The following is a 25,085-nucleotide window of genomic DNA, read 5'->3' as shown; positions in this document are numbered from 1 at the left end:
CAACTTCCCTCTCTTTATTAGCAATGTCTTCATTAGAAGGATCAGAATGAGGATCATCCTGGAGAGCTTGAAAAGTGGAAAAGCTTAAGCATCCTGAGCTGCAATATCCCCAACTCCCTCTCTATTCAGCCTTTTCAACTTACCTTTGACACATTTCAATTTCTGCAGAATTTGGAACATCTTGGTTCCATTTTGAGGATGCTGCCAAGCCTGAGAGACTATCTTCATGTACTGGGGATGTGATTATTATTACTGGATGAATAGCCACCAGTGCAAGACAATGAACAAAGTATCCCTCGTTTTTTAAGCAAACCTTAGTGGTAGGATACTTAGTATTCCACAACTGATTCACCAACACTATGTCAAGGTTAGAAAACACCATGTTGATGCCAATACTTGGCATCATCAACAGCACAAATACTAATACATTGCTGAAAATCCTGCATTTCTTGAAGCCTAACTGCACTACTAATTCTTTCTTCTATGTTTAAAACATAGTTTAAATCCCTTATTAGGATCCAAGGTCCTTTAATACTCCTAGATAACTAACACAGGTTAGCCCAAAGCATCTTCCTCTCACTTTTAGAATTGTGAGCATAGATGAAAGAGTAATCAAACTCTTCTCCTTTTTTAGGAAGTATTTTGAAATGAATTAATTGACTTGAATTCAGATATGCGTTTACATGAAATTCACTAGGGTTCCATGCCAAAATAATTCTACCACCAGAGTGGTGCATACTATTTGAGGTTAAAGCCCACCCTATAAACAACTTCAAGTAAAAGGCTCCTAGATTTTTAGCCTTAACTTTTGTTTTAAGAAGACAAATAAGGCTACATTTATTCTGATTCAAAAAGAAATTAACATCTCTCTGTTTGGCAGCCCTGTCTATCCCCCTAACATTCTAGAACATCATCCTATTCATCCAGACCAGGAGGCCTTGGACCTCCCTCTCCTATCTTAGCCCCTTGTTCAACAACCACATTATCCATTTCATTTACATTACCATGTCCAAACTCCTGCTGTGCAGTTGGAACTTCCAGAGCCTGAAAAGAGTTACCCACTACAACACATGAAGGCTTATTATTCCTAACACGAATTGGTTTCACTGCACTAATAAACCCTTCTAATTTCTTTGTCTGCACCCCAACTACATTTACTGGTATAACCTTATCTGCTTTCTTATTCTGAGCCTTATCAACCCATGCTCTCCTACCATTCCTCTTCTTACGTTCCTCTGAAACATGCCCCAACAACTTGCAATGAGTACAAATGGTGGTTTTCCATTCATACCCAATTTTTATCACCCTCAAATTACTATTTTCATCTTAAATTTCTCCTCATCAGGCAGGCTTTGTGAAAAAGCCACCTCTATTGGCACTCTGGCAAATTGCAACTTATCCTTATTGATCCTAGCTTCATTAGGTTGAATGAATTTCCCAATCGAGCCAACAATCTTGCTCAGGCACCTACTTCCCCAAAATTTCAATTCCAGATTATTTAATTGAACCAGGTTGAAACAACTTTAATTTCATTCTTAAATCCACTATATTTCCAGCCAAGATTTTATCAAAATTTTGCAGTGAAGTAAATCGAACAGTAAAAACACCATGATCAATACTTTCTATCTTATCAATTCCCCTATTCTTCCATATATGTCTAAAGAAACCATCAATTACTGTTAATGGAGGATTAGCACCAATTACAGAACAAACAATTGCCGAATTCCAATAGTCTACTTCATCTTGAATGTCATCCATCACTATTTGCACTACATTATCATTCGCTTGATTAAAACTACAACCAGGTTGCAGGATTGGAATTACCTGATTGTTCACCATTGGTGATTTTCCAGTTTTCATCACTGAAAGCCATGATGAAAATGTTCGATGATCCTCCACTTGAGTCTTCATTGCTGTAATTGAAGCTCTAGGAATGAGAACTTAACCTTCCTCCTCCGAATCATCTGTACCCACCGCCATTATTGTTGAAATACCCAGAACTTCATCCATAGATTACGTCTTTTTAGCCATCAAGTTAGATACCCAGAACTTCATCCATGGAGCATTCGACCTTTTTACTTATTTTTGCCATGGCGCCAAGCGTATCATAGGGTATCGTACGCTGAGAGAAAAGGAGAAAAGCGTGAATTCACGAATTCTTAGTCATCAAATTCTCCACGACATGATATAACAATTTTATTACTCCCTCCTTCCGGGTATATATCTCTTTCTCTCTCTTGGTTGATCACATAAACTAAACTACTTCCTCCGTTTTTTTACTTACAACACTTTTTTTCATCAACTCGAATGCAAAATTTTGATAGGAGAGAGGTCAAGAGGCCCATGTTATTGGAAAGAGATAGAGAGAATGGAAAAGGAAAAGCAAAAGTAGAAAGTAGAAAGTGTTGAAAGTAATTAATTGTTTCCCTTTTAGGAAAGTGTTGCAAGTAAAAAAACGGAGGAAGTATTAGTTTTATGATGAGATTGTCTGTGGTGTTCTATTGTATATGTTAGTATCCATTTTTCCTTGAAGTGGCCAAATACTTTACAATCTTGTCATTTTTTTTTAATTGTGCCAATATCCCCAACAATAAAACAATCATTATCAATCAATTTTCTTCTTTAATATGATTATTTCCACTTCCAACCTAAAAAAACAATGTTTGATATTTGTACTCCTTATAAAAGTGTGTCTGTAATGATATAATACTTACTTTGGTAATTTATGTATTTGTGCTATGAACATGTTAAAAAAATCTAAAATAATTGAAGATCTTATTATTTTTTTACATCATGTAAATTATACATAATACAGAAACTTCGTCAAAGAATATTATACAGCTTTGAACTTCCAATCCAAATAAGTACAATGTTCATTTTTAGATGAAGATTATAGTTTATTGGACAAAACATTCTTCCATCTACATAACTGCACAACTTTCAGATTCCCTGAAAAAAGGATTTCAATTATGATGACTATCAAATGTAAGAAAATAAAAAATAAAAATTGTGGGTTAAACAAGAGATGTATTAATTAGAAAATGCTTTATTTACCTTTTTATCCCTTCATAGTAACTTAACTCCTCTTCAAATTTTAGCCACGATGGACATGTTTCCTCAAGATTTACATTTTTAGGCCCAGAAAGATAAGCTTTCACAATAAACTGTGGAGATCTCTCCCTAGCATGTCGAGGAGAAACTTAGGTGATTATTATTAAGGAAAATTAAATCTATAGCGTTCATCTGAATAAGAGACATATGAGTTTACCTTCCTTCATATTCTGATAACCATACCATGTACGCTGCACCAAAATACATTGATACGAAAGGCTTTCTCAAGTCCTCTATAGTATCTACTCTATATGTCTTATAGCCCAATTCTCTACAATTTCATCAAGTTTGTAAAATTGTAAGAAAATATTAAGAAGTGGATTATGTATGATTTAGGGTTGGAATATGGTACATTAAATGTCAATACCTAGAAGTTTTCTTGAATTTTGGGAAGCATGATAAAAGAGGCTTTAACTACATAAAATTATACATAATCTTAATTAACTTGGATTACTCGTATGAATTGGCTATTATCTAAAACTAGAGGGGAAGGTACCTAGTATAATTGCCAAATAGATATCCAAAAAGATAAAATGTTGCACAGAATTTGTTTTCAACATATTCAAAGAATCAATAGTTACATATCATTTATAGGTTAGGGCTACCCAAATTTATTTACATTCACATACTACATTTTCTGAATGATAGATAATGATAATCTATATAAAAAATGTTTGGAAGTTCAAATAATCATGTAGGGAGCAACGGGAAGTTTTCTATTAAGTTATAAGTGAACCGACATATGAAAAAATACATTTCCCTATATGTGCTAGTAGCTAATTGATGTTTAACTGAACTCGTGTTGCATCTATGCTAGTGAATCAAATCTAATAAATGATTAAGTTGATCTTAGAATGTCGTCTATGAATGTTCTATTATCATAATCAATGATAATGAGACTATGGAGCAAGTTAAAATCAAGTAATGATGAAACTTCTAAGTATCAACACTTTATGTAAAGTTCTTGCTCTCTATTCATATATCTCTGATAAAGTTAAAGAATACTTCTATCATTTTTAATTCATTACTTTAAAAAAAGGTAGATAGTGAATGAAAACAGGAGAAGAAAGGAGAGAGAATGCTAGAGAGATAAAGGCAAAGTAAGTGGGTACCGAAAGTCAGTGAGGGAGTTAGGGCAACTTATGAAACGCTCCTGGAGAAAATGCGAATCAATGGACCACCATTCTTCGAAGGAAATCCAAACCGAAAACCTCAATGACGAAAAGAACCTACTGTATTGACTCCCTACCTTTGAATGTATGTGAATACGATATCGAAAAATCTTTCGCACTCTATGGCCTCATCACCAACATCAGATCAAACCAAAACCTCTGATATGCTTTCGTTCAATCCCAAATTACAACAGAATGGCAACAAATTAGAACATGGCAGGCTCTCAGTCATAATTGCAAAGCAAAACAAACCATCACTCTCTTCTAAACACTCCCCTCATGTCCCAAAACCCCCTCCCCCCAAACAACCCACTTCCCCAAAAAAAACCCCAAAAACCTCCCATCGCGACCACCGTAGCTATAAAGAGGTGTCCTCACCCAAACCAAACCCCAAATCCTCTATTCCCAACAGGCCACCTTCTATAACCATGCAAAACTCAGAACACCCTATTCCTAATAAAAACCCAGATGCCCTCCCTGAATGGTTTAAGTATAACCTGAAGGAAGCTAGAAAGGCCTCATCCTGAATCCTTGGAGAGGACGTAGAGAATGTTCGTGACAATCTATCAATGGGAGATTTTGAAGGGTAAGCTCTCATCAAAATCAAGGGGAACAAAAGTTATCAGTACACTAAACTCTCGCAAAGAAGTTTTGTAGGAGTTGCAATAGCTAACCTAACCTCTTCTTAAATTCATGATCAAATACTTGCAAGTGGAATTCACTGCTTAACCATCAAACATTTGGGAGGACTCCTTCACCTCATCTCCTTTTACTCCATCGGGGAAAAAGAAGCAATTATGGATTGTGGATGGTTAGACCAATGGTTTATGAACGTAAAGAAAAATGATGAAACGACTGCAACAGAATGGAAGCGAACTTGAATTAACGTCTATGGCGTTCCTCTAATGGGATGGGATTACAACAACTTTTACAAGATAGGATGTATATTTGGGAGAGTGTTGTCAATCGATCACTCGAACTTTGATCGTGTAAAAATCCTAATCATTACTGACTGTTTATTTAAAATAAACTGTGAAATGATCATTGCGATTGAAAACCACCAATAAAAAATTCTCATATCTGAAGAGCCATTGGAGTCAGAACTCCCAGTCAAAATTCAAACTCAATTATGCTCCTTACCTTTGTTACAAACTCTCGTCCATAATTCTAACGATAATGACGTCACGGATAACGACGTCTGCAATTCCCCTATCAAATCCGAGGATGTCCCCTCCACTTCCCAGCCACGTTGCCCAAAAAGCCCCATAAAAGAAAACTTCCTTTCCTAAAACTCTGACCCACCCACCACTAATCATCTCATTAATGATTACAGCATAACCTAAGATATTGTCCCCCAATGCAATGATGACTCCCGCCTTCTATTAACTAACATTAAATTACCCATCCAAACCTTTATTCAAACTCTGAGCATAAAAAAATCAGATCCCCCTCCTTCCGCCACGCCTGGCCCTGTCCAAATCTCATCTCCCTCCCACATTAGGCCATTAACTGCAAAATGTCAAAAAAAAAAAAAAAAAAGCCATCCCCATCTTACCCCCCTTTACTCTCAAACCGCTTTGGCCCCTTCCTAAGGCCCTCCTCATCATCTACCTCCTCCTCATCCTTGTTTGGGCCTCTTTTCCCACCGAGCTTCGAAAACACAATCCCCTTCAACACTAGCAACACTCACGTGCAAGAAAGGAAAAACAAAACCCGAATAAATTCCTTTCTAATATCCCTCCTCTCATAAAATCCATCCACTCCCTCCTCCCCTGTCAAATGACCTTTCTGGCATCTCAACAAAATACGTCATGGACTTAGGGCAAAAATATTGGAATTCAATTTAATGGATCAGTTGAGGAACTCTAAAATAGAGTGGAGAAAGAATTAATCTGTCAGGAGCACGATTGGGCGAATAGTTCCCTCTGATCCTCATCCATCCCATTCCACACCAAATCAACACTGAATGATAGCTTTCTCTTGGAACATTAGGGGTATTGGAGCCAAGGTCAAGCTAAGCACCCTAACAAAAATTAATACCCACAATCCACAATTTGTGTTCATCCAATAAACTAAAAAGAAATCATATCATCCCAAGCTTAAGAATTCAACTTAGAAGCAGGCCAATGTGGAATTCTTATTCGGGCCTTCTCAAGGCAACTCGGGTGGAGTCCTCTCAATATGGGACTCGTCATTCTTCTTACTAGAATCACCCCAAATATATCAACACTGGATCGCTCTCTCTGGATCCATTTCATCCCTTAACTTCCAATGTACCTTATTAAACATATATAATCCATGTTCGGCTAAATTGAGAGCAGTGGTCTGGAACGAAATTACCTCTTTCTGGGAGACCTCATTGTTACCTTGCTTAGTTCTAGAGGACTTAAACGATAAGCTTTCCCCGCATAAAAGAGGGAGTAATTTATTCTTAACTAATGGTGCCCATGATTTTCAATCTTTTTTGGAGGTGATTCAAGTAAAAGATATCCCCTCATCAAACGGATGGTTCACCTGGTTTCGTGGTTACTCCAAAAGCAAGCTGTATCGTTTATTCTTCGATCTTGATTGGGTGTCTAATTTTCCTTCTCTAAAGTTAACAAAACTGAAGCACAAGGTATCAAACCAATGTCCATTACTGGTTAGCTCTCACGACACAAACATGGGCCCTTGCCCCTTCCGCTTCCACGACATATGGCTCTCACACCCAGGCTATTTAAAGTTTATCAAAGACTCTTGGGCCATCTCCAACGGCCCAATTTCATAAAAATTCAAATCCCTCAAACTCGCTCTGAAAACATGGAATAAAAAGGTGTTTGGGCTCATCGAAGACAATATAACTGGTCTGGAAGATAAAATTCTAGAACTTGATTCCACAGCCAACATTCGAAATCTGTAACCGGATGAAATTTAAGAGCGAGAAGCAAGTACAAATCGATTTATGGTAATGGTTAAAGCGAAAAGAAACGTATTAGGCCCAAAACTCCAGAACTAGATGGCTTAGAGAGGGCGACAGAAATACGAAATTTTTTCATACCATGGCCTCCATCAGACGCAGGAGAAACTCAATTGAAACACTACTTCTCAATGGCAAGACTATCTCGGAACCATTTGAAATAAAGAAAGCAGCAGTAGACCACTTTAAACTCATGTTCGAAGAAGAATACCTCTCAAGGCCCACTTTCTCTGGGCTCAATTTCAAAACTCTCACTCAAGCCTATAAATTTATGCTCACTGAAAAATTCACAATTGAAGAAATAGATGCAGCAGTAGCATCTTGCGATGGTTGTAGATCCCGAGCTCCAGATGGTTGGGAGGTGCTTAGGAAGTGATCAAGAATGATGTATATGAAATATGAATGAATTTTGGCGCAGCTCTCGACTCCCCAAAGGCTGCAAAACCCCTTCATTTCTCTAATTCTCAAAATAGACAATCCTACGGGCTTTAGGGACTATCGTCCAATAAGCATGGTTGGTTGCATTTACAAAATTATAACCAAAATCCTTGCTAGAAGGCTCCAAACTGTGATGAGTAGTTTAATTGGCCCTTGTCAATCCTCCTTCATTCAAGGAAGATAAATACTATATGGAGCCTTAATAGCTAGTAAGCTCATAAAATCATGCCGACAGAATAAGATCCCAACTTCCATCTTGAAACTTGATTTCCACAAGGCTTTAAACTGCGTTTCATGGAGTTTCCTTGATTGGGTTCTACAACAAATGAGCTTCCTTATGCAATGGAGACAATGGATATGTTCATGTGTAACGTCCGCCTCAGCTTCCATTTTGATCAATGGCTCCCTAACTACTCCCTCCAAGCTCCAAAGGGGCCTCTACCAAGGTGATCCTCTCTCCCCTTTCCTCTTTGATCTTGTTGTAGAATCACTCAACCTTATCATTGAACAATCAACATCCCTTCACTTATGGGATGAAATAAAAGTAGGCCATGAAGATATCACCATCACACATCTTCAATATGCGGATGATACCATCATATTTTGTCCTCCACATACTGAAAACCTCTGAAATGTGAAGGTCTTATTACTCTTCCACCGAGCCTCGGGATACGTGTAAATTGTCATAAGTCCTCCATTCAAGGATTAAATATCTCCGAACCTGAGCTTCAATCATTAGCTTCATCTCTACTGTGCAATCCGGTCAAGCTTCCATTTATATATCTCTGTTTGCCTATTGGAGGCAATACCAACCAACTTGAAATGTGGGAATCTATAATCAATCGCTCAACAAAAAGCTTGCCTATTGGAAGGGCGACTTATTATAAATCGGTGGATGTGCCACTTTTATAAAGGCATCTCTACCGAATCTTCCCATTTATTATATGTCACTTTTCCCCATTCGGAAAAGGGTGATCAACAAGATTTTTCAAATCAAATGACAATTCTTATGGTGCAACTCCTACGGCAAAATATCAATACCACTTGTCTCATGGGAACTACTTGAACTTCTGAAAATCCTTAACATTGAGAATTTACACAGGAAAAGCTTGGCTCTCCTATTTCGATGGATTTGGAGATTCCTCACCAAACCACCGGCTCTCTGGAATCAAGTCATCCGGTTGAAATACGGATACGCCAATGCTTTCTCTTTACCGGACCTCTCTATTCCAAGACATGGTGGTCCTTGGAGGGCTCTCTGTTCATCTATTCTTCATCACTCTTTGGCAAAAGCACTAACTTTCTCGAATGTAAGTAAAAAAGTGGTTAATGGTGCCAACATATTGTTCCAGCTATCACCATCCTCGAATGCCCCCATTTCTTTATTTGATTTTTGGGACGGGTTACAATGGAAGTGGTGCTTCTCTTGGAAACGGGATCTAAGGCCACAAGATGTTTTGGAAGAGAAAACTTTATTTAACAACTCTTAATGAGGTCTACCTCTCCTCGGATCACATGGACTCCTACATTTGGATTCCCAACAAAGAGGCAAATTCTCGGTCAAGTCTTTTGCAATGGAGCTTACAAACTCTTCCACTCTAAATTGCAAAGAAAACATCAGTGGGCTTTGGAAGATCTCGTACCGCACAAAATAGAGATCTTCACTTGGTTCGCCCTCCTCGATAAACTCAATACAAAGTCTCGACTAATCTCCATGCGATTGATTCCACCATCGGACTACCTGTGCATTCTTTATAATTTGTTCCCTGAAGATGGTGACCATCTATTACTACATTGTGGCTTCTCTTGGAAACTATGGTGTTGGTGGCTCAATATTTGGAAACTAAGTTGGGTAATCCCTTCCTCCCTTATCTCCCTCTTCTCCCAATGGCTTCCCCCTTCTCGTGGGAATTTTCGCAAAAAATTATGGACTGCTGACTTCATCATCATATCATGGACTATTTGGAAAGAGAGGAATGAAAGGATATTCCCCAATAACTTCTCATCTCTACCGCAACTGCAAGAGTTAGTGCTGCTTAGAATGAGTTGGTGGATCAAAGGATAGGGGGATATGTTCCCACACTCATTCCAAGACATATTAAGCAACCCCCAGCTGCCTCTCTTGGAACGATAGTGCTGCTGTAAGTAAGCCTCTTCTAACACCGCACCCATCTATTTTATGGTCCCATCCTCTAACCAACATCATGAAATGGAATGTGGATGCTTCATACCACTCATCCCTCCAATATACTACTATTGGTGGGGTGTTAAGAGACCATCGTGCGTGGCCATTTTATTTGTCTGTTCTCATCTCCAGTTGCTCTAATGCAGATCAATTCCGCTGAAGTATTCACCATCTATCGTGCCATAAAGTTATCCCTAAACCACAATCGATTCAAAGCATCCCAATTCATAATGGGATCGGACTATTTCAATGCGGTTCAATGGTGCTCAGATGGAAAAAAAGGGCTCTAGAACTTAAAATTCACTCTGAATTTCATAAAATCATCCTCCAATGTAGAAAAAGAGTTCTCCTTCATCCGTAAAAAGAGAGAATCAAATGTCATCGCTGATAGATTAGCTAAACAAGGGTTGCGTCGAGTGGATGGATTTGTGGCATGGTTATTATCTAAGTCTCATGTAATCTTGTTCTTAACCTGTTGTATATTGGTTAAGAGTTTATGTATTTCACTCTACCAGAGTTGAAAATTTGTTTTAACAATTAATGAAATACAATAAATTATCGGAAAAAAAATCAACACTTTATGTAAAGGTTTCTTTCCAAAATAATTAAAAAATTTAGTAAACATGAAAATAATCTAATTTATGTGACTAATTTTCAAAGAATTAATGTGGCTATTACATGTGTGAAAAAAATTACATATATTATAATACTTTTATCATGCGAATTTTGAAATAGTAAAGCTAAAATCAAATTTGAATATCATGGAATTTAAAACCATATATGTGAAACTTTTTGTTCTAATTTGAAAGTTTTTAACAAAACATGATTATTTCAAAAGGTAAGATAATTTTTGAGTTTAACCTTTATTGTATGACATATCTACTAATATATTGAAAGGGGCACGTGACAACGTACACACGCCACGTGGCACCTCTGTTCCTCTACTAGAATGGTCCAATGTGTACATATATCATGTCAATTAACAAAAGTAAAATTGACTTGCAATAAGATTTGGACACATGACCTCTTGTTATTATACATAGCACAATTACCATATCAAATTTTAACATTACCAACTTTTAATCATGCTTTAAATATTCATATTACTGTATTTGTACCTTTTAAATATTGAGTTTTCTTCAATATATTTTAATGTGAAAGACAAAAAGGCAAATTTGGAAAACAATATCACTAGGGACAACACCCGAACCCAAATACTAGTTCTAAATCTTAAGGCTTGAAATTTAAAACTGACAGTCGTCTTGTACACTTCTAGTAATATCAAACTATCAATGAATGCATGTTTTGTACGGTGTACATTTTCCATTGCTACACTCATTATGCTGAAAACTGAAAACTACAACATAAATTGAGCAAAACGTTTCTTAAAATGAGCAAAAAAATAAAATGAGCAAAAAAACATAAACTGAGCAAAAAAAAACATAAAATTAACATAAGCTTATAAAATGGGCGAAAGTTTGTAAAATGAGCGAAAGTTTGCTAAAATGAACAAAAGTTAGTTTCTTAAAATGACCAAAAACATAAAAAGAGCATAAAACATAAAATGAGCAAAAATTTGCAAAATGACCAAAAAGTTCGATTTTCAGTTTTCAACTTAAGATTAGTTTTCAATGGATCCTAATAGGATCACGTGAAAACCACTCCTTATGTTGAGAACTAAAAAAAGCAACATAAAATAAGCAAAAAATTTCTTAAAATGATCAGAAAAACAAAATGAGCAAAAAGTTCTTAAAATGAGCAAAAAACATAAAGTGAGCAAAAATTTGTAAAATGAGCAAACGTTTCTAAAATGAGCAAAAAAACCATAAAATTAACATAAGTTTGTAAATTGAGCAAAATTTTTGTAAAATAAGCGAAAGTTTGCTGAAAGGAGAAAAAGTTTCTTAAAATGAGCAAAAAGGCCGATTTTAAGTTTTTTACATTAACGTTAGTTTTCAGTAAATCCTATATATAATTTTCAAAAAAAAAATTTAAATCCTATATATATATATATAAACTGCAACATAAAATGAGCAAAAATATAAAATGAGCAAAAAGCACAAAATGAGCAAAAATCTGTAAAATGAACAAAATTTTCTTAAAATGAGCGAAAACATAAAATGAGAAAAAAGCATAAAATGAACAAAAGTTTGTAAAATGAGCGAAAATTTCATAAAATGAGTGAAAATGTGCTAAAATGAGCAAAAACATAAAATGAGGAAAAAGGTCGGTTTTCAGTTTTCAACTTAAAGTTAGTTTTTAGTGAATCTTAACCACATATATATATATATATATATATATATATAGAGAGGAATAGGATCTTATGAAAACACTCATTAATGTGAAAACTAAAAACAGAAGATCTGGGCCATCAAATAACATTACTAAGATGATCTAAGGGCTGGAATTCTTTGTCCCTCTCCTCATATAATCCAAAATAACCCCGACCCCCCTCTCTCTCGATCATCTTCACCCTAGAAAAAAACCCCAAATTCTCTCTCCTCTCATCATTTGATTTCTAGGAACTTAAGCAAATTCATGGTAGGTATGCATAATTCAAAGGTAAAATCTGTCATTTCGGATGAATTAATTTATTCTAATGCTTGAATTCGAACCCTAGAAAAATTGTGGGTTAAACAAACCAATGGCGAAAATGAAGAACACCGCCATAGCAACAACAAGCTCCCTCACAATCGACACTGCTCTTCTTCATCTTTCTTCTTTTTCTGATCTCTCTCCTCTTCCTCCTCACGTTCTTCTCGATCTCTTTCTCGTACGCTTTCTCTCTACTCTTTTTCTCTATTTCTCTCTCGTATTCATCTGCGAATTTGCACAGGTTTGATTCTTGTTTTATTTTTAAATTTTTACTTATTTTGATGAAATTGATATGTTTTCAAAAATTAATCGAGGAAATTAGCTCTTCTTTAAGTAGTGCTGCTGTTTTCGATTTGCGGAGGTTTTATTCTTGATTTTTGGTATCCTGATTTTTTATTATGAGAGTTGAAGGAGAAAAAGAAGGTTAAAGAAGATGAAGGTTGAAGAAGAAGGTGGGGGATATCAAGACTTAAAAGTTATTGTAATTCTATTAGTTAGAGTTACGCTTATAATACTCAAAGGTATCCTCATAATACTCAAAGTTACCCTAGATAGATGAAAATAAGTTATGACATAATAAAGTTATCCTAAACATACTAAAAGTTACCCTTATAATGTATAAAGTTGCCCTTGAAATATATAAAGTTATCCTTAATATAAGGAGAAATTGACAGAAATAATCCAACTATGATCGGTCCGCTCAAAATAATCCGAACTTTGAGTTATTCTGGAATAATCCAAACTATTTAGGGTACCTTCCCAAAATAATCCAAACTTTTATTTTTCTTGCCTTCAATGATCCCTATATATATATATATATATATATATATATATATATATATATATTATATATATATTATATTATTATAATATATTATATATATATATATATATATATATATATGGGGAGAGGTGGTAGCTTAGTGGAATACCATCTCGAATTTCAGGATATTGTCCAGAGTTCGAATCATCATCCCAACAATATGTTGGGCATTTATGTAGGGGTTGGTCTTCGAACCAATCATTTTTCCTAATTAAAAAAAAAACAAATATATAAGTAGCAGCACAGTATTGTTTTTTTCTAGTCTAACGACATACTTGTGAAGCCATTCGGCTGTTGGATAGTCTATCCCTGTCAATCCAATTCTTGACCCAACTCCATTTATGAAGCGGCCACTCATAATCTCAACTACAGCACATAAGGTTGCCTACAAACAAATAAAAGCATGGCAAATATATGTCATAAGATTTACTACACATAACTTCTATATATAGGACTCGGCTAAAATAAATATGATTTATATAAATTATTGAACACAAGACTGACCGGTTTGATTATTTGCACGCTCAAATGCTTGGAAAGTATTATCTCCGCAATAGTCTGGGAAAAAAAACAAAACAAAGTTGAAAAAAATCAAAAAATGGTTATAAAAAATGATTATACGTCTATATTAATTTCACCTAAATGAAGTTGAAATATATGAAAAGGGTTTCAGTGCACAACTTATGAAATTGAATAAAGGCAAATATTCAATTATAAATAGTAAATTTTACAAATTATATAACATGAAAATTCAAAAAATGAAACACGTTTCACTAAGAGAATTTTGCCAAAGAAAAGGAGACCTGATTAGTCTAGACATTACATATATAAAAGTGCATATTTCTATAGGATCCTATATGGAAATTAAAATTTAAACGAGAAATAGTTAATTTAAACTCTAAGTGCTAATAAGTGTTTTCTACACATTTTTGGAGATGATTATTAGGATTGCAATTTCTTGTAGGGCTATCTCACTTTGCATACATAAATACATAATAGGTCATTATTGTATATAAATTGTCTTGGTTTTTTTCTTACTAGTATTGCTGCAGGTAAATGATTACTATTTGGATGATTTCAAGGCTATTCTCAATGATTGTAAGGGATGAAGCACTGTGGTCCAATCTGACCCTCTGAGACATCATCAAACACTAAGAAGTTCTATGTATCTGTGGTATCACTAAAACTCTAAACTTGCGCGATGATTGATTGAAGAACGATGATGAATAGGGCACACAAAAACAAGCAACTCAACCCATGCAGAAGGCCAGCAAGACTGTGCATGAGGCCTCGTCCCAACCGCCTTGTAAACTGTCTTACGGTTAAAAGGACCAACAAGGGCCAAGGCACGGTCGTCTCGACTCTTGGGGGGGGGGGGGTCTGCTCCAACTGAACTAGGAATTGCTATAACAAGCAGCCAGGGCGTGCAAGATCACAACAAGCCCGTGTCTAAACCGTGGAGCCACCACCTGACCCATTGTGACTTGTGAGACATTATGGGAGGAGAAGCAATAGTCCTAGCTGCATGTTGAAGATAGACATGTCACATGAGAAAAGCATATGATACCATTGAGTGGGATTTTTTTGAGGAGTTATTATTCTTGGGCTATCCTTTAAAATTCACTTAGCTTGTAATGACTTGTGTAGCTTCACCTAAATTCTCTCTTATGTTCAATGGACCCTTACATGGATATTTTGCTTCCAAGAGAGGGCTTAGACTGGGAGACCCGCTCTCTTCCCTAACGTTTGTTATCTGTATGGAGTATCCTTCGAGAATACTCAAGAAAATTATTACCAAGGCAGAGTTCAGCTATCGCCCAAGATGTACTCCAATGCATCTTACTCATCTATATTTTGTAGATGACATGCTGTTGTGCAGTAGAGGTAACTTCCAAATTCCAATCAGTCCTCTTATTGCTTCAAGGATTTAAGTTGTCCCCGAAGTTCTCTGGTCTTCAAGCTAATGTGCGAAAATCAGTTGCTTGTTGTAGTGGGATACCTAAGATGGAGATTGAGAGAGTACTTCATATGTCTGGATTCATGAGAGGTTATTTCTTTTCAAAATACTTAGCTTTTCCCGTTTTCTCTAAAAAGAATTTTAGTGGTGGATTGTGAATGTTTGGTTGATAAAGTGGTAGCTAGAATTAGAGTTTGGAGTTCGAAAAATCTCTCATTTTGCTGGGAAGTTGCAACTTATTCATTCAGTTATGCTTAGCTTGTAAATTTATTGGGCTCAAGTTTTTCTCCTGCCTAGGAGTATTCTCATGATATTGAAAAAGTTTGTAAAGTGCTTTTGTATTCTGGAAATTATCATAGCAGCAAAGCTGGGTATATGAGATGGGAGTATGTATCTTAACTAAAGTCAGTTGGTGGGTTGGGTATAAGGAATAGTAGGTTATGAATTTTGGAGCTTTAGGCAAATATGGCTGCGTAGTTGAAAAGAAGATGGATAATATGTGGGTGAAGTGGGTCCATTCAGTATTTCAGTCTATATCACTAGTAGAATAATTGCTTATTGTTACGATGTTGTTGCTGCGGTTTTACCCATACGCAGAAATATATCACGTAAAAAGAAAAAGAAAAATATAAAATAGTCATATTACTGCGGTTTTTGGCCGAAAATCGCAGCATTATGGTTTCAACAGAAATTATTTGAAATCTTTTTGACTATTTGACCAAATATATTGCTACGATTTCTGACAAAAACTGCAGCAATATATTAAATAATATTAAAAAAATTATGATTTTAATATATTGCTGCGGTTCCTTTTAAAAACAGCTGCAATAGGGTCATTAGGGTTTAATAAAACTCATAGGCGCCGTTTCCTTCACTTTCACAGTAACACTCATTCCTCCTCACCCTCTTTAAATCTCCTTCCTTCTCTATTTCTCCTCACCCTCTCTAGATCTCCTTCCTCCCTCTCTTCACCTCACGCCACCGGCGGATAATCCCTCCTCAAGACCATGCGCTTCCTCCCTCCTCACTCCATCAGCCTTCCTCCTCGTCGCAACACCGGCGCTTCGTCACTCGTTCGTTCCTCACTCTCTAGATATCCGGTTCGTTTGCACTCGTGTTCGTTCCTCGCTCCGGCGCTTCCTCCCTCTGGTTCGTTCGCTCGTGGCTCCAATCCTCTTCGTCACTGTCAACACCGGTCATGAATTAGATCCGCTTTTTTTCCTCTTTTTTTCGTTATTTTTTTTTTAGATATGTAGATTTTTATGTTCATAATTTCGAATTTCTGTTCCTTTTTTCGTTATTTTTATTTTTTAGATATGCAGATTTTTTTGTTCATTATTTCGAATTTCTGTTCATTAGGTTTTATAATTTAGATCTGTAGATTTTGTTTTAGGATTTGTTTGATTTTTATAATTTCAACGCTTGTTTTTTTGGTTTTTAGGGTTTTAGAACTTATGTTTTTAGGTTTCATAGTCCTGTTCATAGCAGGTTTAACACTTGTTTTTTTCAATTCTTTTTTTTCTTCTTTTTTTTCCGTTTTTTTGTTATTTTAAATCTGTAGATATTTTATTTTAAGATTTGTTTTATTTTCAGTTTCTTATTATATTAATATATTTTTTATTTTTATTATATTTTTAGTAATTAGTCATTGTAACTAAAATTTAAGTTGCCATAAGATTTGATAGAAACTTATTTTCATCCTTCATTTTGAGATGTCATACTCATTGAACTTGTCACTTGCACACATAATGTAAAAATTCTGAAAATGTAGACATTGAAAAGCAAGCAATGTTATGCCCCTGCTAATGCTATTACCCCGTACTTGAGTGTAAGATTTTTTGAGTTTAATACTTGGAAGACTATGCTGTTTTTATAATAGAACTTTTTTCATTTTCAAATTTATTTGCAAAATGCAAAAATAAAAAAAAAATTACCTATACCTGTACCTATTGTTGCGGTTTCTGGTAAAAACAGCAGCAATATGCTTATTATTTATTATAAAATAGAATATATTGTTGCGGTTTGTCCTAAAGACCACGACAATATACTAAAATTTTCTAATATAAAATAAATATATTGCTGCGGTTTTCGCTAGAAACTGCAGCATTATATTAATTACCTTTGCTGCCCCCTTAATTGATGCGCGGCCAAAACCGCCACAATACTCAATAGACCACTGAATGACCGCAACAATAAGCATTTATTCTACTAGTGTATCAAGGATACCTTTTGGTGGGATTACCAACCTAAAGCTTCAGCTAGCTGGTACTGGAAGCAGGTCTACTTAGTTAGAGATTAGTTGAAGCAGCACTTCAGTTTAACACAAATCCAGCAGATGAGATTTTATTTTGTGAAAAAAGTGCATGACCATCTGGTAGGAAAGCAGAGCCATTTACAATGGAGAAAATTTGTGTTAATTTTGCACATGATTGGCTGTTGAACGGAATCGGAGAACAATAGTACAACTGTTTTGTTCGGGTGTTTGTGAGGATCACTTGTGTATGATTTGTGGTCTTGTTCCTGATTTGAACATTTGTTGTTCAATTGTCACTTCAATCATGCTTGTTTAGGAAGGATTAAACAATGAATTGGAATAAGGTGCAACATCAGTGACTTTGATCAGCTCATTAGCTAGTTGGGAAGGAGGAGTAAATTCAGAAGGGTGTGCAAATTGTAGCTGTTGAAGCCATGGTATATAGTATATGGAGGAATAGGAATGAGGCGTTTTGGATGCATAAAAAGTTGGGAGTATAGATAATAATAATATATACAGAGTATACAAAAACTTATAAAGCAAAAAGTTTATAGTTGCAGATCAAGGAAGATAAACACAAAGGAAAAAATTTGGTTTGATAATTTGTAATTAGCGTTGCCTTTGTAGGTTGTAAATGGTTGATTTTGAAATGTTAAGGATTACTTACTTATAAGAAAAAAAATATTAAATAAGTTTTTCGAAAATGGGTTTGGAATAAATATTTTGACTTTATCATTTAAAAATGATTTGGTGTCTAGTTTGTTAGATTGCTCTTCCTTTGAATCAGACCAATGAAAATGACGGTATGTTTCATTACTAGGTATTAAAATAGGGAGATACGATTATGCGTATACAATAAAAAACATAGATTTGTGGCCCATATCCTAAATACGTGAAGATAAAAATGCATACAATAAAAAGTTTCTCAATAAAAGTGTAGACTATTAAAGTTAATACAATTTTCAACTGATTTTATGGAATCTAATATATGTGTGTGTGTGTGTGTGTGTGAGAGAGAACTTACTCTATTTGTTAATTTTACTATACTTTATCACCCAACCCCTCGGAAATTGAGGTCATTATTTATTTTACTATAGTGCTTTTGACAATTGTCATTTTTTAATTGTTCCACTTTCTTTGGTGGTTGTGCATATGTTGGCTGTCAAAAATGTGTTATAACAACAACATGCTTTATGTATTTTTCAATTGGATTATTGACACTATTTATAATCAGAGAGAATTTTTGAAATTCTTATGTTAATGAAGAAAATACTTCCTCTGAAACAGAAAAAATGCAACAATTTGTTATTGTTTGTGAGGTATAAAATATTCAATTATTGCATTCTTTATGTTACGGAGGAAATATATATTTATGTGGGATCTTGTTTGATTCGTTTAATGATTACTTAATTAATATTTAATGCTTATATTGTTTTACTAATATATAATGAAATATATTTAAGGTCAAAGAAGCACATTGGATTTCGGTACAAGAAATTAGGAAGGGAGAGTGAAAGAGAGATAAAAAAAATGGTCCCCATGTGCTAGTAAAAAGAGAGAATATATTGCTAAATATAAAATGGTGCAACTAATATGCAATTTTCCTAAGTGGAAAATGGTGCAAGTATGGAGGAATTATTTCTTTGTTGAAAATATATATTAATTTGAATATATTATACACCCATTGGCTGCAAATAAATATCTAGCAAAACTAATAATTTATGTAATTCTAAATAGGTGCAACGCTTTGACTTTCAGGTTTGCAAACTCACAACTTTCTTACTATTGATATTCCTAGTTATGTATTTGTACATACTATAATAACTTGATACTATGAATATATTCATTGAAAGAAATCCAAAGATATTTTATATTATCATTTTCGTTTTTATATATTAGTAAAAAATATAGTGAAATAAAGTGAGGTATGAATAGTGTAAAAGTCAACAGTGTTGCTGTCTAAAAGAAAAAGAGGAAGTACATAATTTTTAGGGTTTTTCTACGTTATACCCTTGTTTTTCTTCAATTTCTATGTTTTACCCCAACTTTTTAAAAATTCTACACAGTACCCACAAGCTTACCTTTTTTAATGCACGATGCCCAAACTGCTGATTAGATGTCATTAGTTTCATTTATTTTTTTAAATTTATTGGAACTAATTTGACTTATACATAGTTTAACCCTTAGAAGGTTATTCACTAATCAGATTCGTTCCACCGGAATATAAAAAATAGACAAAATTAATGATGTATAAGCAGCGGTAGGGGTATTGTCCGTTGAAAAAGGTAAGTTTAAGGGTACTGTGTGGAATTTTCAAAAGCTTGGGGTACAACGTATAAATTGAAAAAATACAAGGGTATAACGTAGAAAAACCCTAATTATTGTTCTAATTTATATATTAATTTCTAGTGATTTTCATGACGAACATTTTGTAACTAACTACTTTTGAAGTAGGGGTTTGTAAAAGAAGTGTTAGGGTATATTCCCCGATCCTACTTGTTCTTTCCACCTTTTTAATTCACGTAGTTTAAAAAGTTATTCCTGCATAGAATATAACCTTATATATATAATATAAAGTGAGTGAAAAGTACCAAAATGTAAGATAGATATATAAGAAATTAAATAATATATTCTAAAAGTAAGAAAGCAGTTACGAAAAGTAATTCATTAGTGAAAAAGCGCAAAAAGTGCATTGAACTTGATATAATGATATCTTTCTATGTTCCATACCAAGAAAAACAAATAAGAACAGAAGAAGTACTTTCACATTCTCATAAGTTTTATTTTTCTTTAAAGATTATAATACATATTACTAAGTGAAAGTTTACTTTTACATAGAGAAACAATGCCTCATTCATTGTTTAAAGTTATATTGAATTTATGTAAAATCTAGTTTTGGGAATCTCATCTTAAAATTTTGGAAAAAGTAACATGAATAATTCCAACTTTGAATTATTTTAGAATAATCCCTACTTTAGGGAGTACCTTCTCAAAATACTTCGAACTATTAATCTTCTATATATATATTACAGATCTAAAACGGATTAGTGTAGGCAAGAAAAGTGATAGTTCGTATTATTTTGAGAAGGTACCAACTAAAGTTGGGATTATTCTAATATACAAAATTGGGATTATTTTTAGAAAACTGGTGAAAGTTGCAATTATTCATGTCAATTTTTCCTAAAATTTTCATTGTTTTGATATTTTTAAGTGATTGATCACATGTAATATGATTTTAATTTACATTTCATTTTGATTTCCTTAAACATGATTTATGAGTAGATTTCTCACCAACGTTTTTCATAATGATGGTATTGATGAATATATATGTTGTCTATATTGATAAATACCGAGTTTATTAATAGATAGGGTTTGAGTGTCAAAATTTATAGATTTACATTGATAATATTTCATTCACTTCATTTCAAAAAAATGTAACAATTTGACTTTTGAATCATTTATATGCCTCTTTGACCATATTTTTTAACTAATATGTAAAATTAAATGTTAGTCAATAATTTAAAGCAATTTTAAAATTACCTCGATGTAGATTTTCAATCTATCAATTATGTATAACTTATATATATCAATATATTAGCGGAGACATATATGGTAAAAAAAATTGTTTCATCAATTTTGAGATAGATGGAGTATAAAATATACAAGAACGGGGACTTTGGTAATTTAGATGAAATTGACTTATATTGTAAGAGAAGCTAGGCTAACAAAGAGTAAATTGCTCTTCATGAAAAGTCTTTGTTTTCTTAGGCATATTTATTGATCAATTTACTTCATATATCATTGTTGGTGTCATTAATGAATACAATCTTATTTTCATTAATGAGAACATTGGTAGACATAAGTTCTAGTTATTTGCTTGCATTGTTTACAATTTATTTCTGCATTTTCTCGTTAAGCAATTAATCTAATAACAATATTTGCCAAATAGTTGCTTAGATTACCATGGTTAAAATTTTGTTCGTTATTTTAATTTTGACTATATTTCACGGCATAACTCTAGTAGGAAGTGATTTCGTGATATATTTAAGAGGTTATAAGACAGTAACAATAGCCTTTTCATCTTACATATTGACATCTCTAATACACAACTACTTTGGTTGTTTCTCGTATCTCTCCATTTAAGTTTTGTCTTATATCTAGACTCGGAACAAGACTCATTTTAACACCAAGACCCAATGGGTCCCAAAATTTTATGCCTAAACCCTTAAAAATCAGTCGGGTTCAACCGGGTCTGGGTCAAATACGTGGGTCTATGCCCATCCCTACTCTTTTCCCATAGTAATTCTCGGGGGACTAGTCGCCGCCACCGAAGAGAGCCTCTAATGCCTTAACGTTGTTAGCAAGCCAATATCCCCCACCCCACTTTGTCTCTTGGTTTCCTCTGGCCAACAACCTAGTGCTTCACAGTGTGATTCCAACCTTTATTTTGGCATCACTACCTCATAAAATCAAGCATCGACTCCACAATTACAAGAATCGGAGAAAACTATTTTTATATTTATCCTCATTGTTCTACCACTTGAAAATTTAAGGGTTTGCAGCTAAGTTGGTCCGTCTATGGGGGTAGTAATTGGGTCCAATTTCACACAACCTCGGGCATCCTCTCTCCAAAGCTTTCTCAAACACCGTCTCAATAATCTCGTTGGTAAAGACGAAGTTTAGGGATAGGGTTTCTTATTTTGGATTAGAAGTGCTAAATTTGAGTTTGTTGGATATGTGTTAATACGGAATATGACAAAACCTTTTACCGGAGCTAACCTTGTTGTCGTCGTCTTGAGGCTTCGGACATAACCCGGTGTTGATAGTAAAGGTAACAATAAGAATAGTGGTTTTGTTCTGGTATTAGGTTTAGAGAGGAATAAAGTAGGTCAGTTGCCCGACTCTTTTTCAACCAACAACCTAATTGGGCCTTGCCCACCTTATTATGGTGAAGGGGCCTGGGGCGCATTGCCATCATCTCTTTCTCCTTATTCTATTACATGTATGTAAAATATATCTGTTAAGGGGGTTAAGGCAAGAAGTGCAAACCATTTTTTAATGAAATTATATCATGATTAGGTTGTTCGGAAGAGATTCTGTGAAAGTGTCCTTACTAAAATTCTTGATTACATTTCGGACAACCGAGAATCCCTTTTAAATTCGCGTCAAAGCCTCGTCTACGAGTTGACGGTCAAGGTCAACGATTGGGAGCATACCTTTTGAGGGAATGTCCCCACCGTTAGAGCGTTAAGCCACTCATTGTCTTCACCCGAGCATCGATCTTCAAATTACATGGCTCCACCTCATGTTGGGCTAAGGTGCTTAGTTGAACCTCAGTTTTCTTGAAATTCTAGCATTGTCATTGTTTGGTTTAGGGGTAGTTTTGCTTGTGCTGCCTACCTCCCTGATTTCGGTGACTTGTTAAGTATGTGTAATGTTTATTGTCACTGTAGGTAGTTTTGCTTTTGCTTCTCTTTAGACACACGTTGGTTGTTTCCTTATCATGTTTTAAATTTTTTATGTTAATTTATGGTTTTGGAATATGTATTTTATACTTGGATATCCTAATATATGAGATATTTTATGTTGAAAGATTGATGAAGTAGGACAGTTGGGATTGATGAATAGGCTCATAGAGGAGATTCCTAACTAGTGTCTTTCTTCCTCCTCCTATGAATGGAGTTTGGATTTTAGAGGAGGTGTTATGATGTATGTTGGTGAGGAGGAACCAATTTTCTTCGTTAGTAATATTAGAGGTTATATTATCGGTGATATGCCAAGTGAAAGAGACTTGAGTGGAAGGGGATTGTTAGTTTGTGTTTGAAATTAACTAATGTCAATTCTGAATTTATGTTAGTGATGACAATGGCTTTCATCACTTTTAAAACTTTTTATCTAGATGTCTCTCCCTATTTTTTAAGGGTTCATAGCATGAGCACCGAGTGTCTTTTAGTGACTCATGTTGCTTGCGAACAACTCACAAATCTTTTCCCTCTGGCTCGAGTTATTACTATCCTTCCGTTTCTTTCCTAATTTTCAAAGTTTCCCAAGTTCTCAAGGATCTTAAATGCTTATACTCTTAACTAGTTTTCAATCTTCCACAATAAGATCATTGGTAGTAGCTTTCGCAAGTTTGAACCTTGCAAATAAAGTCATCTCAATAATCAAGGGTCCAACGGAGAAAAGCTTTCTACCCTTTTAGCACTTATAGGTTGTGTTTGGTTTATTTTCTAAGAAATGTAACAGTCTCTAATAACCCTAGTGGTGCATAAAATTTTCCTTTTTTATGTAAATTAATCCTATGACAAGAAAAAAACACAACTATTATGGTGTTATAATTCTGGTGGCCCTATACTTAGAGTAAAAAAGAGAAGGCCATTTTTTCTCCTCCTAAGACTATTAGTAGACCCGACCCATATGGAGTCAAGTCTACCATCACAAATGCGCATCTAGAGCCACAACTGTCCTCAATAACCTAACACAAGTTATTCTGACTCATTTTGTCCTCACTTATGTGCACCTTGATAAACTTCCCAGAAAGTCACCAATCCCAATAATACTCGGAGCCAAGCACGCCTAACTGCGGAGTAACTAAGAAAATAAGCTCCCTAAGAAAAGATGCATCTTATTAGATTGAGGAGCATGCTAAATTCCTCTAAAGCAATCATGAGGGATATCTTTTAAGGTAGAGTATAACGGAAGTCGGCCTATTATAGAGAAAATTGATAGTTTAGTACTTTAGTGATCTAAATATTACAAAATAATGCCTATAGATTGAGATATAAAAATCAAATAACTCACACTTTCACATAGTATGTGATTATAAATCAGTTGGAACTATAAAAGAATAAGAACAGGTGTTCTATAAATCAATCAACTCAAGCTAGAAAATACAATTATCAATAACATAAAATAAAAAGATAATCGGACATGATACCTTAAGTTCAATCTTGGATACATATAGCCCTTTATCAGTATCTTTAAGGAAGCGAACTTGTCCTCCAGTCTCTCGAGATTTCATCCATTGTTTACGAACCTCACGATCATTCCACATTTCTTCCATATCCTCAGGAGAGCTTCGTGAATCCCAATATATGTGTGAAGTATCTGTATTTTTCTAGTTAGAAAGGTTATAAAAATTTAAAACCAAAAATCTACATTTTTAAAATGAAGCATTTGGATAATTAATGTCCTGATACATAAATATACAAGATTAAAATATACTTCCTGAAATCACACAAAAATGGGTGCCGAAGAAGCTAGCTACTAATGAAACTGTTGTAACTGTTGATCCTAATATAGTTATTGCAAAAAGCCCTACTAAAGATAGTGTTGTTCAACCTAGTAGTGGAGAAGGTATGGTTACTAGTCATGGGGAGAAAAATGATAGTCTTCTTAAGGAGATAGACTCTGGCACAAGGCCTATGATAAAGACAACTACTATAGTATTTCATAGGAGTGATACAAGAAAAAATCAAGCTTAACACACTGTTGCAAAAGGTCCAAGAAGTAAGGAGTGGCTTCATGCTCCACGGAGAATTATTCACATGGTTGATATGGAAGGATCTAGCTCCTTTCATATGCCCCCTATATG

General features: G+C 34.6%; 1 protein-coding gene across 1 annotated transcript; it reads right to left on the bottom strand.

The window, feature by feature from the left end:
• Window positions 1-2,921: 2,921 nt before the first annotated feature.
• Window positions 2,922-24,554, bottom strand: LOC125494767 (uncharacterized). The gene is made up of 6 exons (XM_048638560.1): window positions 24,429-24,554; window positions 13,785-13,838; window positions 13,556-13,665; window positions 3,269-3,382; window positions 3,055-3,180; window positions 2,922-2,949 (listed from the first exon to the last, which is right to left on the bottom strand). Exons 1-6 carry the CDS (start codon window positions 24,552-24,554, stop codon window positions 2,922-2,924), a joined length of 558 nt encoding a protein of 185 aa, XP_048494517.1.
• Between the last annotated feature and the right edge of the window lie 531 nt (window positions 24,555-25,085).

The sequence above is a fragment of the Beta vulgaris genome, chromosome 2 (genome assembly GCF_026745355.1).
Source record: "Beta vulgaris subsp. vulgaris cultivar EL10 chromosome 2, EL10.2, whole genome shotgun sequence".
Classification (NCBI taxonomy): Eukaryota; Viridiplantae; Streptophyta; class Magnoliopsida; order Caryophyllales; family Amaranthaceae; genus Beta; species Beta vulgaris.
Note: the sequence above shows the minus strand (reverse complement) of the source record. Positions and strands in the feature narration are given on the sequence as shown.